Here is a 14,387-nt window from a genome sequence, read left to right on the forward strand (position 1 = left end):
TAGGGAGACCAGCAGCAACAGCCAATCAGCGACAGCCAATGTTTCCTTCCTGCTTCCGTGTTTACAGAAGCTCGCAGGGTTAACACGACAGGTAGGAGACTTGATCCTGCGTGGAAATTGTAAATTATTGACTGTCTTACTTAGAAAAGATCCTTACAAGAACAGGAATTTGCATTCCGTGACTCACGATATATATACATAAACGTCAATTATCAGACATTCTTCAAATGCTACAGTAGCCACGGGTGCGTTTTCATTTCCTGAAGATTTAAACTGATTAAATTTCATAAGAGGATATTCAGTTCTCAGTTCAGTCCTGTCGGCCGAGCTGTAAGAGATGTTTGTGTTGTACACAGGGTTGAAGTCAGAGCTGTGTTTAGAACAGGACTGTCCAGTCCAGTCCTGGAGGGTCAGTGCGTCCAGAACAGGGCTGTCCAGTCCTGGAGGGTCAGTGCATCCAGAACAGGGCTGTCCAGTCCAATCCTGGAGGGTCAGTGCATCCAGAACAGGGCTGTCCAGTCTCGGTCCTGGAGGGTCAGTGCGTCCAGAACAGGGCTGTCCAGTCCAGTCCTGGAGGGTCAGTGTGTCCAGAACAGAGCTGTCCAGTCTCGGTCCTGGAGTGCCTGTTTTCATTCGACCCAGTTCTTGGGAGTCAGTGGAGACAGTGCAGTTACTTCTCTATATCCAGGTCGGTCAGTCAGTCCAAACTTCTTACAACCTCGTTGAATGACATGCACTTCTGTTTCAAAGCTATCCTGCTGGGCTGGGGAAGCATTCCTCCCTGAGATCCAGTCCAGGTCTTACCCGGCGCCCTGCGTCTCGTGCCGCGGTGCCCAGAGGAAATGCCAGTCCTGTTACCTGTCCTGGGCATGTCTGACGTGGAGAACCCACAGACCGCTGGCGCTGTCACCCAGGCCTGAGGCCAGCCCGCAGCTCCGCACCCAGCCCAGAAACCCGCCCGCAGGTGAGGCACAGGCTGCCTCGTTAGTCTTTTGTGTCTGTCTTTGGACCTGAAAGAAATCAGCACTTTGCTCTTCTTGTTTGTCTCGTTAGGAGAAAATACTGCCTCTCGGCCCTGACGAACTGGGGGGGAGGGGAAGGAGGTGGAAGAGGAGGGAGGAGCTGAAGAAATGGACCCTGAAGTGTCGATCTTGCTCCACTGCGCCCCCTGCAGGGGCCTAAGGGAGGGGCAGGTGCAAGTGGAGCTGTCCCCCAGGTACGCTGTGTGCAGACTCCCAGTGTGCAGCAGTCTGATCCACTCCAGGTGTGACAGTGCTGTCAGACTCCCAGTGTGCAGCAGTCTGATCCGCTCCAGGTGTGACAGTGCTGTCAGACTCCCAGTGCGCAGCAGTCTGATCCGCTCCAGGTGTGACAGTGCTGTCAGTCAGACTCCCAGTGCGCAGCAGTCTGATCCGCTCCAGGTGTGACAGTGCTGTCAGTCAGACTCCCAGTGTGCAGCAGCCTGATCCGCTCCAGGTGTGACAGTGCTGTCAGTCAGACTCCCAGTGCGCAGCAGTCTGATCCACTCCAGGTGTGACAGTGCTGTCAGACTCCCAGTGCGCAGCAGTCTGATCCGCTCCAGGTGTGACAGTGCTGTCAGTCAGACTCCCAGTGTGCAGCAGTCTGATCCGCTCCAGGTGTGACAGTGCTGTCAGTCAGACTCCCAGTGCGCAGCAGTCTGATCCGCTCCAGGTGTGACAGTGCTGTCAGACTCCCAGTGCGCAGCAGTCTGATCCGCTCCAGGTGGAGGAGAGTTCAGGCTCCCCCTGTGCAGACAGATGCCTCCCAATTAAATTCCTTGCTTTTCGCTCCGCTGTGCTGTTTGTGTGGGGAGCTGCAGGCTGTCACCCTCCTCTGTCTGCCTCTCAGGTACAACCGGCAGAGTTTCCCGGCGCTGGAGGTCCGGATCGCGGAGCTGTGGTCGCAGCGCGTGGCCCGCGAGCCCTGGCTCTTTAACGGGGCCAAGTTCCGGCTCCACGCGGCCTCCCTGCGGGACCGGGGCGACCCGGGGCAGGCGGCGCCCGCGCTGAGCCTGCTGCTGGGCCTCACCTGCTACCGCGACTTCCTGGGCACGAACTGGTCCGCGGAGGCGCAGGCCCTGCGGAGTCGGGGCGCGGCCGAGCTGGGGGACCCCCTGGCGTTCCTGGCGCAGCCGCTGGGCGTGGGCGGCGTGGTCGTCACGGCCGACGGCCTCGTGGTCTTCCTGCGGCGCAGCCTGAAGGTGGGGGAGGCGCCGGGGCTGATCGACATCCCGGGGGGCCACCCCGAGCCCAAGGTGCGAGTCTGAGGCTGGTGTCTCCTTCTCACTATGTCTGTCTCTCTCTCCCTCTGTGTGTCTCTCTCTCTCAGTGCCTGTCTCTCTCTCTCCCTCTCTCTGTGCCTGTCTCCCTCCCTCTCCCTATGTCTTTCTCTCTCAGTGCCTGTCTCCCTCTCCCTGTCTCTGTCTCTCTCTCTCTCCCTGTCTCTGTCTCTCTCTCTCAGTGCCTGTCTCCCTCTCTCCCTCTCTCTGTCTCTCTCTGTCTCTCTCCCTGTGTCTCTCTCTCTCAGTGCCTGTCTCCCTCTCTCTCTCTCCCTGTGTCTCTCTCTCAGTGCCTGTCTCCCTCTCTCCCTCTCTCTGTGCCTGTCTCCCTCCCTCTCCCTATGTCTTTCTCAGTGCCTGTCTCCCTCTCCCTCTCTCTGTGCCTGTCTCCCTCTCCCTCTCCCTCTGTCTCTCTCTCTCAGTGCCTGTCTCCCTCTCCCTCTCTCTGTCTCTCTCTCTCTCAGTGCCTGTCTCTCCCTCTCCCTCTCTCTCCCTGTGTCTCTCTCTCTCAGTGCCTGTCTCCCTCTCCCTCTCTCTCTCTGTGTCTCAGACAGTGGCCCCAGAGGTGTCGGAGGACAGTATCACAGTGGAACAGCTGTGTGGGCGCAGGGTGGTGAGAGAGCTCTTCTCCTCCGTTCTCACGGAGATCCGGGACGAGGTGAGACCCCAGAGCTGTCCGTGAAACCTGTCTGTCTCTCTCAGGACCCGAGAGTCAGCTCCCGCTCGCTGTCTGTGAAACCTGTCTGTCTCTCTCAGGTGAATGTCCCGCTGGCCTGTCTGAGTGAACCGGTTCTGCTGGGAATCGCACTGAACCACACCAGTGCCGGCCGGCCCAGCGCAGAGTTCTATATCAGGTACTGCTGGACTCGCTGACACCGACTGACACACTGACACTGACTGACGCCCTCAGTGACACACTGACACTGATTGACGCCTTCAGTGACACACCGACTGACTGACACACTGACACGCTTTGACACACACTGACTGACACACTGACACACTGACACTTACTGACGCCCTCAGTGACACACTGACACTGACTGACACACTGACACTGACTGACACCCTCACTGACACACCGACTGACACACTGACACACTGACACGCTTTGACACACACCGACTGACACACTGACACACTGACACGCTTTGACACACACCGACTGACACACTGACACGCTTTGACACACACTGACTGACACACTGACACGCTTTGACACACACCGACTGACACACTGACACGCTTTGACACACACTGACTGACACACTGACACGTTTTGACACACACCGACTGACACACTGACACTGACTGACGCCCTCACTGACACACTGACTGACACACTGACACGCTTTGACACACACTGACTGACACACGGACACCGACTGACACACTGACACTGACTGACGCCCTTACTGACACACTGACTGACACACTGACTGACACACTGACACACTGACGCCCTCACTGACACTGACTGACACACCGACTGACACGCTTTGACACACACTGACTGACACACTGACACACGCCCTCGCTGGCTGGCTCGTCACCTCCAGGTGCACTTTGACCTCTGCGGACGTGAGAGAGCTCTACTGGCAGGGAGGCCCAGAGGCCCAAGAGTCGACGAACATCGTCTTCATCGGCAGGGAGGTGAGATGGCCGCTCCAAGGCACAGACAGGAACTTCAGAGGGGACACGCCTGTAGAAGGTCTCAGTGCCGTCTGCTCTCTGTTTTGCTGCAGGAGGTCCTGCGGTTGGACACGAGCGCCCCCCTGTGGTCAGAGTTGTGCCCGTCGGCCAAGGGAGCTGTCCTGCTGTACCAAGCGGTTCTCCGGACAGGGAGTGATGAAGACCTCCGCGCTCCGGACTGCGTCCACACCTGACACCTGACACCCCCTCATTAATAAACCCTACAGGAAGGACACCTGTCTGTGTGTCACTGCTCCTCACAACAGGATATGACATCATGATGAGTTCCTGAGTGAAAACTCAGAGCACAAGACCAGAGGTGGACACACAGCACTGAGGAGTGAGACAGGTCCTGACACACACAGGGGAGAGGAGTGAGACAGGAGGCAAGTGTTGAGGGGAGGTGGGTTTATCAAGGGCTCCGTGTTTCTGGTCAAATGTACCTGAGTGCGATGAGATGCTTTCTTGTGTGTTTCCTCACATAAAAAACACAGCAAATGGCAACAAAATTGTTGCGAAAGAGAACAGCATGTGAATGGAAAACGTTAACAATGGCAACACAAAACATGCCACAGAGTACAACTGCGCGGAGTTACACACAACACACTGGAGAGTCCGGGGGCGCTCTCACGGGCCGGTCTGTGTGCAGGCGCAGCAGAGCGCAGGAAATGAAAGCCTACAGAGCATTAAAACAGCTTCTTGAGAAAACACAGGCAGGCACGCGAGGCTGCGCTCGGGAAATCACATCGGAACCGGCAGGGAGAGGCCCAAGGCGCTATATAATGAACCGCTGGTCTGCAGCAGTAACTCCCAGACGCTCCGGACTCTCCGGAGATCTGCACTCCTGGATCGTCTGTGGGAGTCAGAACAGCAGCTGTGTCCAGTGTCCAGTCCTGGGGGGGAAGTCTAGTGTCCAGTGTCCAGTCCTGGGGGGTGGTCCAGTGTCCAGTGCTGGTCCTGTTGGCCAGGTCCAGTGTCCAGTGTCCAGTCCTGGGGGGGAGGTCTAGTGTCCAGTATCCAGTCCTGCGGGGGAGGTCTAGTGTCCAGTGTCCAGTCCTGGGGGGGAGGTCCAGTGTCCAGTGCTGGTCCTGTTGGCCAGGTCCAGTTTCCAGTCCTGGGGGGGAGGTCTAGTGTCCAGTGTCCAGTCCTGGGGGGGAGGTCCAGTGTCCAGTCCTGGGGGGGAGGTCCAGTGTCCAGTGTCCAGTCCTGGGGGGTGGTCCAGTGTCCAGTGTCCAGTCCTGGGGGGGAGGTCCAGTGTCCAGTGTCCAGTCCTAGGGGGGAGGTCCAGTGTCCAGTGTCCAGTGTCCAGTCCTGAGGAGGTTCCTGCTTGCTCTTCTACATGTGACTCAGGTGCGCCTGCAGGGCCACTCCCTCGTCCAGGAGAAACTCCACATCCACTCATCTCCGTGTACGTGCAGACTGGTCACTCCCTCCTGTCTGTAACCCTGCAGCAGCAGGTCAGAGCCTGGGATCCGGCTCCCTGCTCCAACCCCAGCTCGGACAGAGCCGCAGGCAGGAGGCTGCTGGGAGAGCTGGGGCCTACACCAGGGGAAACTACAGTGCAATGTGTCAGACCCTGGGAACACACAGAGTGGTGGGTGTCTGGAACAAGCTGCCCAACCTCGATTTTAGAATTTATACCTGTTTTTTTTTTCCAAGAAAGAACTTGATGAAATCTTGAAATCAATGAGCTATCTGAGTGCCCAAACGTGTGACCTTTCCACTGTCCTGAGGAATATATTTCACTGTGAGAACACAGTTGCTACCTCTTCTTTCTGACCTACAGAAAACAGCTAAAACATTAAGGAATAAATTAAATTTTAAACGATCCTGTTCCTTCTCTCATCTAATCCAGCTACTACAGGGGCGAGCCGCCGCCGCAGGAAGTGACGTCCCCCACAGAGCCCGCCGTCCACAAGTTTCAAAAACCGGATTATTTTTGAATTTTCTAAAACGTCTTAGATTTTCGTCTGTCGTCAAATACCCCGCAGTCTAATCTGGAGAGCGCGGCAGTGGTCTTTTTTAGGAGCCGATTTCTTCTATTTTTGTTTTTGGCGGTTTCAAGGCGGGAAGAGCTTCCGGTTTCCGGTGGCGACCCGGAGGATAAAAGGCGGCGCACAGCTCTGCTCGGCCATTTGCATCGGGCTGCCGCGGCAGGTGAGCTGAACTCTGGCTTCTCTTCGTCTCTTACTAATCCTTCTTCGCTCCTGCACCGCCGCCAGTGAAGCTTGGGGAAGGGCATAGCGAGGCGCTTGCGGAGCTGGTCTAGTGTGTCCGCACGCTGCGGGGCGGCTGTGCAGTTCTGGGGTATTTCAGAGTCTCGGCTCTGTACGCTGGGGGGGGCGGGAGCTCCATGCTCCATGCTCCATGCTCCATGCTCCATGCTCCATGCTCCATGCTCCATGCTCCATGCTGGCTCGGGCCCGGACTCGGGGTGCAGGGCACTGGGGGGCGCGCAGTTTCTCCGTGATGATCCTCCACAGACCTGTCCTGACGGCGCAGTGATTGCACTTTCTGATCTGACGAGAGACGGGCGCCCCGCCGGGAGCCGGCCCCGCGCCCACGTGGTCTCCCCGAGGGCCCTCAGCCGGTGGCGTTATATAGCGCCTTGCAGCGCACGGGCTAGCTCCCCGGGGCCACGGGGGTAGACTCCCTGGCTGTGCCGTTCCGCAGAGGAGGGCGGCGGTCAGTGTAGTTTGGAGGCCGTGGAGCAGCTGCGGGTCTCGGGTGTGTCCGGACTCGTGAGCAGGGGGTCGGGCCTGGAGCACGTGTCGGTCCCGGGTCCGAGGACTGATCTCTCTCTCTTTCTCTTCCAGCGCCTCCTGGTCAGTGTGCGGCCTGCAGGTAAGACTGCCCGTCGTGTCCCGCACCGATAGGCCGAGGGCCGCTCCGAGTGTGCCCCGCTGTGACACGAGCACGGCCTGGAGGGGCTGTGGTCCGGTCTGGCCCGGGGTTCCGGCTGTGGGCCGGTTTGACCTGGGGTTCTGGTGCCGTGCCGGGGGCGCTGGCCCCTCTGTGTGCCTCAGTGCTGCGGTGATGTGGATGAATTCTCTCTTCCTGACTGATCGTGGAGAAAATCCTTTACCAGATTCTGAGCAGCGCCGGGGCCTGGAGGGCTCCAGTTGGGTCCGGGCCGGGTGTTACCGCAGAGCGCTCTGAGACCGGGGGCTGGGCTGGGCTGTGGGGTTGCAGTCAGTTCAACTCACGGTGCTTTGTTAGCATGACCAGTGGGTACAATCAGTGTTGCCAAAGCAAATAAAAGTAATGAAATTCACATAAAATAAAATCTCCAGACGTTTACAACAGACATTATAAAGTATTGACATATACTGTAGACAGGAGGAGCATTGTGTAGTGGTCTCTCAGGCCTGGTGGGGCGCTGTCTGAGCTGGAATAGAAGCCTGTGCCCTCCGGGTGGGGTCAGGCTGCCCAGGGCTGGACTGATCCTCATCTCCTCCTCTCTTCCAGATGTGCTCGAACCCGCAGCTCCTCGGGGTTACTGCTGGCTCTCAGGTAAGCCCGCGGGCGGTCCCGGAGCCGGGTCTGGGGGGGGTTCTGTCCGGGTGATGATCCAACTCGTAGACAAGCATATATCTGATCTGCAGCTGATGCATGTGTGTGGACTGACGGCGGCGTGCCCGCGCGTGTGTCTGTGTGCGCACAGCACCCCCCGGTGGCCTGACCTCTCTCCTCTGTCCACAGGCAGGATGGGCAGCCCCCCCCCCCTCCCCTCCCCGCCGGAGCCACCGGTCCAGGTGAGTCCGGCCAGCTGCAGGGCCTGGTCCCGGGTCTGAGATGATGAGCCGGGCCTCTGGCCCAAACCTGCGGACGACTGCGGTCTCATGGCATCGTTCTTAGTCACCAAAGCCCTGATCAGACTCGGGGCGACAGTGGGGGGCTGGTGTACTGGGGGGCTGTGGGACCGGCCAGCTCCTCTCCTCTCGATGTCTGACCGCGCTCTTTCTCCCTCTCTCCTCTCCAGGTGCGCTGAGGGGTGACTCCCTGCCCAGAGGCTGAGCTGAGATGGGTGAGTCCGGGGGTCTGGGGGTGTCGGGGGGTCCTGCAGGGGTGGTCTTGCAGTCGCGGTGATGATGCTAACTAGCTCACTTTGAGTCCTTGTGAAAAGACCTGATCATCTGAGCGACTGTGAGGTTCTGTGTGTGTGGGGGGTACAGGGGCTGGGCGCCCCCTCTGACCTGGCTGATCACCCTCCTTGTGCTCTGCAGGCTGCTGCCGCCCTGCTGGATGTGACTGGAACTGCGGCGCTCCTGGCTAGTGGTGAGTGTTGGGGCTGAGAGGAAGGCTGATACTGTCTGTAGTGGGGGGTACTGGATTGCTGGGGTCCCCAGGGAGGGACCCCTCACTGCCCTGCATGTGATGATATTCTACTTGGAATCTCGTTCGTCTGAACCCCACTGTTGAGAAGTGGAATACTGATGCTGGGGGTGGCCGGTCTGGGGGTCCCCCGTGCTGCCCGCAGGTGTGGGGTGGCACAGGCTGACCCGTGCTCTCTGTCTCTCTCTCTGTCCACAGGCTGCTGGACGGAGCCTCTCTGCTGCAGGTACGAGCCACCCGTGGTCGCAGTCTCAGGGCAGCCGGGCCCGTCCTGGACAGTGGGCCGTGCGCTGGTGGTCAGCCCGGCTCTCTCGACCCAAGTGCCCTTCTACCCCCCTGTAGCTCCGGTTCTGGTTCTGCTGATCCTCGCTCCAGCCTGCCTTCACCCTTAAATTAGTGACGGGTTTGAGTGTAACTGAGGGCTCAGCCAGAGTACAGTGTCGCCAGAACCGGGCCTGGATTGGGTTGGGCCGCACTCCAGCCCTTGGGTCCAGGACGGGTCGGCCCGCCCTGCTGTGGCGCTCCGGTCTGGGATGATGTGTCTGATACCGCCCCAGACTGAATGATTGGTGACTGACGGTACCCTCTGACCCGGCCAGGCCCGCAGGCCTGCTCTGGGTCCATCGGCGCCCCGTGTGTCTCTGGGGTCCTGCTGACTCGTCTTCTCCTGCAGGCGCCTCGCGGTGTCCCAGCATGCCCTGCGGCTCCCCTGCTGAGAGGTTCTGGAGAGGAGGCAGGTGAGGTGGGAATCGGGGTGCAGGGAAACTGGGGAGGGGTCTCTGGGATGATGTGTCTGATACCGCCCCAGACTGAGCTTCTGTGACTGATGGTACCCTCTGACCAGCCGGGCCCTGAGAAGAACCGGCCCACCGGGCCTGCAGACCAGCACGCCCCTGACTCTTGTCTGTCCCCTTGCAGGTCAGCTGTCCTGGGCCGTACCCCTGCGCCCCACTCTCTCTCTTGGTAAGCTCCCGCCCGGCTCTCTGCTCCAGCCCTGGGGGTGGGGTGTCTGTGGATGATGATCCGATACCGCCCCAGTCTGACTGATCGGTGACTGACGGTTCTCTCTGACCCGGCACCGCCACCCCCCACCGACCCCGCCTTCCGCCCGAATCGCCAGTAACCCGTCTCCTCTTCCGCAGGCTGGAGTTGCCAGAGCCGAGCCCCGGCCGAGCTGTGCCACGCTGGTGAGTGTCCTGTGTGCCGCTGGGGGTCGCCCGAGCTCTCCGGCCCGGTGATGAAACCCGCACGCGTCTTACGCTCTGGACCGGTGCCAGAACCTGTGAAGGTTGAACCCACTGGTGCCGCCGGGGCTGCAGGGGGACGACTTGTTGGGGTGTCCAACTGTCTGAGGGCCTGGAGAGCAGCCGGGCTGGGGGTTCTGGTTGGGCTGGGGTCCAGTTAGGGTGCCTGCAGCCCTTCTGTCTGCCTCTTTAACACATCTCCTTTTTCTGGGCAGGTGCAGAGCCCGGTCTGATCTCCGTGGACAGAGGGAGCCCCTTTCTTCAGAGCCCTGGGGGTGCTCCTCACCCAGCGTCTCTAACAGGCCTCAACCACACTGGTGTCCGACTGCGCAGCTGAACCATCTCCTTACAGGATGTTCACTACAGCTGCACAGCAATGTGGGTTTCTAATCCATTATTGATAAGGGGGGCGATTATCTCAACCACAGACCACTCTGGTCCAGTAATACTGAAGATGAATTGTATTGACTTCATTTTTGCTTGTGATTACTGTTGTCAATGGTGTTTTATGGATGTTAAAATTTTTATTTAATAAACTTGTGAAAGAAGTTGTGTGCCCCTGGTTCATTGTGAGCAGCGAAGTCCTTATTCTCCTGTGGGTCTGGTGGTGGATCATGGATCACTATTCTACCCCTCTCCAGGGGCTGGGAGACTATTTACAGAGTGCCTTTGAAGAGGAGACATGAGACGAAGGTACTGAATACAGTAGGAGCAAAGGGTTAAAAAATGACCCATCCAGGAGTGATCTGTGTGGTGAGGGACCTGATCACTGGGCCCAGCCTGTCTCTTATGCAGTACCTCCCCCATGGGCCCAGGCAGAAGCCCAATGGGCAGCAGGGGCCCCTCCTGGGTTCAGGCCAGACTCCCAGTCCAAAGATGCTGTCCTACCTCAACACCACTGCTGGCTCCTGTTCTGTGAGCAGAATTAAACCACTGTACCAGGAAAGGGAGAGTCACCCAGGGCTGCTGCTAACCCTCTCCACAACTGGCCCTCTCCTCCCCACTGGGCCTGGCAGCCCCTCTGAAGAGAACTCATCTACACACCCACTTACTCATCTACACTTTTTGGACCAAGTACCACCCCTAATCCAACCAAAGCATCCAAGTATCACCTACAAGTCATCTCATAGGAACCCCAGAAATTCTCAATGACCAACATGATCGCATGTGCACACACACTCGCACACATTATTATAATAAACTTTGTTTGATATATTAAAATGTGGCTTCTCAAAGTGTTTTACAGAAAACAACAACACATAAAAAGCACCATTTCAGTGAGAGGGGTGAGCCTGTTTAGTTGAGCAAAGCAGCTGTGAATTAATTTTTTGAGCCTTGATACGATTCACAACAGTCTTAACAGATTTTAAATCGTCAGGCATTTTCTTGACGGCAAAGGTCTCGCGGTGGATGTTGCAATGAAACCATTAATTTCTGGAGCAACCTCTCTAATTCGTGCAACTACTGTACACCGCTGTGTCGGCTTGTCATTGCTCTAGCACCGTCTGTACAAACTCCGACCCATTTTATCCAGTCGAGGCCATTCTCTGCGATAAATTCATTCAGAAGCTGAAATACGTGCTCTCGTGTAGTTCCTGTTGGTAGCGGCTTACAGAACAGAAAGTCCTCACGGGACGTACCCTCAAACTCGTATCTAACGTAAACGAGCAAATTGGCCAAATCGACTACAGACTCATCTAATTATAGTGAAAAACATCTGCTCATCTTAACGCGCGCCGTCAGCGTACTTTTGATATAATCCTTCATTTCAATAATTCTATGAATGACTGTCTTTCAGGGGGGCAGCAGGTCGAGCTGTTCAGCAGCTTTTTCTCCACACATAATAGTGTGGGGCTTACCTGCTTTAGCAATCCGCAAGCGCGCATTTTTCAACGGTCCCGTTTTTATTTCAGTGTTTATTTTATTTATTTCATGCGCATGGGAGAGAAACACAGAAACGCTCGGTGTATTATTCTCAAACTTATAACAGTTCTTAAATATTTTTCACGCTTTCCTGTGCTCACAAGATTACCAGCGTTCATAGCACGCATTTCTATGCATTCCTGTTTACAACGGTGGCATTGTTCCAAAATCACGCACATTCTCCTTTCTCCCTATTTGCTGGAGATAGAGCAGCTTTTTTAAAATACAATTGGTCATTTGCGTCCGTAGCACGCATTCCTATAGTGGTATAGAATTAGAGTATCTCTTGTGTCCACTGAAGTATTAGCGCGCACTGTATCGTAGTACGTAGGCTGCGTATTCGACACGTATAAAAATACAAAATATAAAACCCGTCCCGATTTTTTCGGCGCACACGACAGTTCCAGGGTTATTTGGCGTAGCACCTCGCGGCACGCCACGTACCACTGCCGGTACGCGTACCACAGTTTGAGGTGATTCCCAGCTTCGGAAACATCAGCGCAACAAGGCTAAGGAAAGTAATTTCACCATGTGAAAAACAGGCCCAGAGTCTTGGTGTAGCATTTAGCGAGAAGCTTTATTCACTCAAAAGCTCCAGCTGGAACATGAGGCAAATAATGGAGGACGAAGGGGTTCAGCTACCAGAACCGGTCAGAACGCCCTGGGCTAGAGCAGGGCAGCTCAGTGCCAGCTTCTGTTCCAATTCACCCCTCCCTGCTCAGGCTCCTTATTAATACCCTCCAGTTCAAACCTTGGCTCCTGGGGCAAATGTGTTTTACAGCACAAACACCATCCCACCTAAACCTCACCCAACAGGAAGAGGAGAGTTACAGGTCGTTACTCTCCCTTGTTTAAGAGTGTACCAGCAGCAGGGATGACCGACTGGCCCAGGCTGTGTTGTACCCCTGGGCCACAGACAGTGCGAGTGTGGAGTGGAGAGACACTCCCTGATGCTTCCGGCTCTTTCCCCCCTGCTCTGTGGAAATACCCCTCCCCCCAGTGAAGACACACACACGAGCACTTTACAAGAATAACTTTTTATTGAAAACGAGCCTGGTGCTGCCGCTCAGGGCCCAGTCCCCACACAGCTGCAGGGAGCCGATGACAGCGGGCTGTTCGCCCTCTCCGGGCCGGGCTGGGACCGTCCCGTCCGGCGAACCTGCAGCCCAGAACCGCAAGAGCCAGCGTTAACAGCGCCCCCTGCCTGCAGCCGCCGCGCAGAAAGCACTGTGCCAGAGGCGGGGGAGCTGGCCAGGCCACCGGTCAGCGCCCGCCTGAGCCCCCCTCGCTGACCACCGCTGCTGTTCCTCCGTAGATTACACTGCCGGCCACTGCAGGCGCCGCAGAGCCAATATGCTGGAGGTCAAGGGGCTCATGCACCCAACACCCAGACCCCCCCACTGGACAGCAGAGCGCTCCACTCCGGGCTTTGAGGCCCGACCCGCTCCGGGCTTCTCCGGCACCGCTTGAACAGGAAGGCTCTGGGTAAAGTCTGGAGCGGATCAGGCCGCTCTGGAGCGGGACCCGGCTGTCCCCCCGCCCCAGCCCCGACCCCGACCCCGGCCCTTACCTGTGGCGTCCTCGGGGTCCCCCCAGCTGCGGGACAGTCCTGCAACGGGACCGAGAGAGACTGATCAGGACAGGACGGAGCAGAGCTGAGCGCGTCGCCTCGCCACACCCCGGGCCGGCCCTGGGCTCCGCCCGGACAGCGGACTCGGGCCGGCTCCGGCGGCTGTGTGCCGGTGATTGAGGATAGGACCGGCCCACGGGACACGGAGCCGGTACCGAAGACATTGCACCGGGCTTACTGTACCTCCGTACATTACACACGCGAGTACGGGCAACTGCGCGCATGCCAAGAACTGGAGGACCCTCCCGCACCCCGGAACCCCAGAACCTCCCTCCCCAGGCCCGACCTGCTCTCCGGGCGCCTGGACAGGACCGAGGAGGAGGAGGAAGACAATTACAGCGAGGAGCTCCGATCACCAAGAGCAGCCGGTATAACGCAAGAGAACGCCGGCGAGGTGTAAAAACAGATCCGTGATAAAACCTCTAAAATATCTCGATCACTCACCCCCGCACTGTCCAGACCCGACCGGACCCGACTCGACCCAGCGCCACGAGAGAGAGAGGAGCGGGGCAGCCGCGTGCTGCTCTTTATACCGCCCGGCGCGTCACCGCTGCACCACAGACACGCCGAGCGAGCGGCTAGAGCGGCCCTGCTGGGCGCCACCACGGACGCGCTCCTGGGGCGGCAGCGCCACCTCTGCGCTGGAGGAGTGAACATGCGCGGGGGGACCCCCCCCCCGTCGACCCGACGGCAATGCCTCTCTCTGGGATGAGGGTTCTCGGCCACAGGCATCGCTTCCGGCCTCTTGGTGTTTCTGTCCTTCTCAGTCTCATACGTGGGCTCGATATGAGCTGGGTTCTGGAGCAGGGAGCTGGATCAGAGCCGGCTGCTCAAGCCCGGGGGGGTTCTCCCGATACCTAGACCTCAGTGGAGCACAGCGGCTGTGCTTTCAGAACTGCTTTCTTGCTCAGATCCTCCGGCTTGTGAGGCGCTGTTGCACTGAAGACAGCAGGACCAGGAATCAGGAGACCCCCCTCTGCTGAAGACCAGGCCAGGGTCCCCTCTACAGGCCAGCGCCAGAGCAGCAGTGATTTTCGTGTGTTTTGAGGGTTTGTGTGTTTTGTATTGGGCGTTTAATAAAAAAAAAACACCCGGCTGTTACAATTATTTTAAATCTACTCTGAACAAGCTGCAATATGTCCAAAATTCAGCAGCCAGAATCCTGACCATGTCTAGTGCAAGCGATCACATTACTCCTATCCTGGAGTCCTTGCACTGGCTTCCGGTCAAATTCTGCGTAGACTTTAAAATCCTCACGCTCACC

At 57.6% G+C, this 14,387-nt stretch overlaps 1 protein-coding gene and 7 non-coding genes across 9 annotated transcripts; 7 read left to right on the forward strand and 1 right to left on the reverse strand.

Annotated features, from left to right (window-relative positions):
* The first annotated feature begins 28 nt into the window (after positions 1 to 28).
* On the forward strand, positions 29 to 4,224 carry nudt22 (nudix (nucleoside diphosphate linked moiety X)-type motif 22). Of its 2 annotated transcripts, none has more exons than XM_069180600.1 (8): positions 29 to 91; positions 751 to 964; positions 1,054 to 1,216; positions 1,870 to 2,275; positions 2,850 to 2,957; positions 3,056 to 3,153; positions 3,859 to 3,952; positions 4,045 to 4,224. In XM_069180600.1, the coding sequence occupies exons 3-8, from the start codon at positions 1,131 to 1,133 to the stop codon at positions 4,183 to 4,185; spliced, it is 933 nt and encodes a 310-aa protein (XP_069036701.1). In that variant the 5' UTR covers positions 29 to 91; positions 751 to 964; positions 1,054 to 1,130; the 3' UTR covers positions 4,186 to 4,224. The 2 variants fall into 2 exon arrangements, with proteins under 2 accessions (XP_069036701.1, XP_069036702.1); XM_069180601.1 differs by lacking the exon at positions 29 to 91 and adding an exon at positions 131 to 245.
* A 2,795-nt stretch (positions 4,225 to 7,019) lies between these two features.
* Positions 7,020 to 7,091, forward strand: LOC138224188 (small nucleolar RNA SNORD26). The gene has a single exon (XR_011182532.1). It is a non-coding gene; the product is annotated as a small nucleolar RNA SNORD26 (small nucleolar RNA).
* Positions 7,092 to 8,071: 980 nt separating this feature from the next.
* Positions 8,072 to 8,136, forward strand: LOC138224187 (small nucleolar RNA SNORD29). The gene has a single exon (XR_011182531.1). It is a non-coding gene; the product is annotated as a small nucleolar RNA SNORD29 (small nucleolar RNA).
* Positions 8,137 to 8,361: 225 nt separating this feature from the next.
* Positions 8,362 to 8,433, forward strand: LOC138224189 (small nucleolar RNA SNORD30). The gene has a single exon (XR_011182533.1). It is a non-coding gene; the product is annotated as a small nucleolar RNA SNORD30 (small nucleolar RNA).
* A 670-nt stretch (positions 8,434 to 9,103) lies between these two features.
* Positions 9,104 to 9,172, forward strand: LOC138224190 (small nucleolar RNA SNORD31). The gene has a single exon (XR_011182534.1). It is a non-coding gene; the product is annotated as a small nucleolar RNA SNORD31 (small nucleolar RNA).
* Positions 9,173 to 9,334: 162 nt separating this feature from the next.
* On the forward strand, positions 9,335 to 9,403 carry LOC138224191 (small nucleolar RNA SNORD31). The gene has a single exon (XR_011182535.1). It is a non-coding gene; the product is annotated as a small nucleolar RNA SNORD31 (small nucleolar RNA).
* Positions 9,404 to 9,555: 152 nt separating this feature from the next.
* On the forward strand, positions 9,556 to 9,683 carry LOC138224192 (small nucleolar RNA SNORD22). Its single transcript, XR_011182536.1, has one exon. It is a non-coding gene; the product is annotated as a small nucleolar RNA SNORD22 (small nucleolar RNA).
* A 3,542-nt stretch (positions 9,684 to 13,225) lies between these two features.
* LOC138224193 (small nucleolar RNA SNORA57) lies at positions 13,226 to 13,362 on the reverse strand. The gene has a single exon (XR_011182537.1). It is a non-coding gene; the product is annotated as a small nucleolar RNA SNORA57 (small nucleolar RNA).
* Between the last annotated feature and the right edge of the window lie 1,025 nt (positions 13,363 to 14,387).

Source organism: Lepisosteus oculatus, chromosome 18, assembly GCF_040954835.1.
Source record: "Lepisosteus oculatus isolate fLepOcu1 chromosome 18, fLepOcu1.hap2, whole genome shotgun sequence".
Taxonomy (NCBI): Eukaryota; Metazoa; Chordata; class Actinopteri; order Semionotiformes; family Lepisosteidae; genus Lepisosteus; species Lepisosteus oculatus.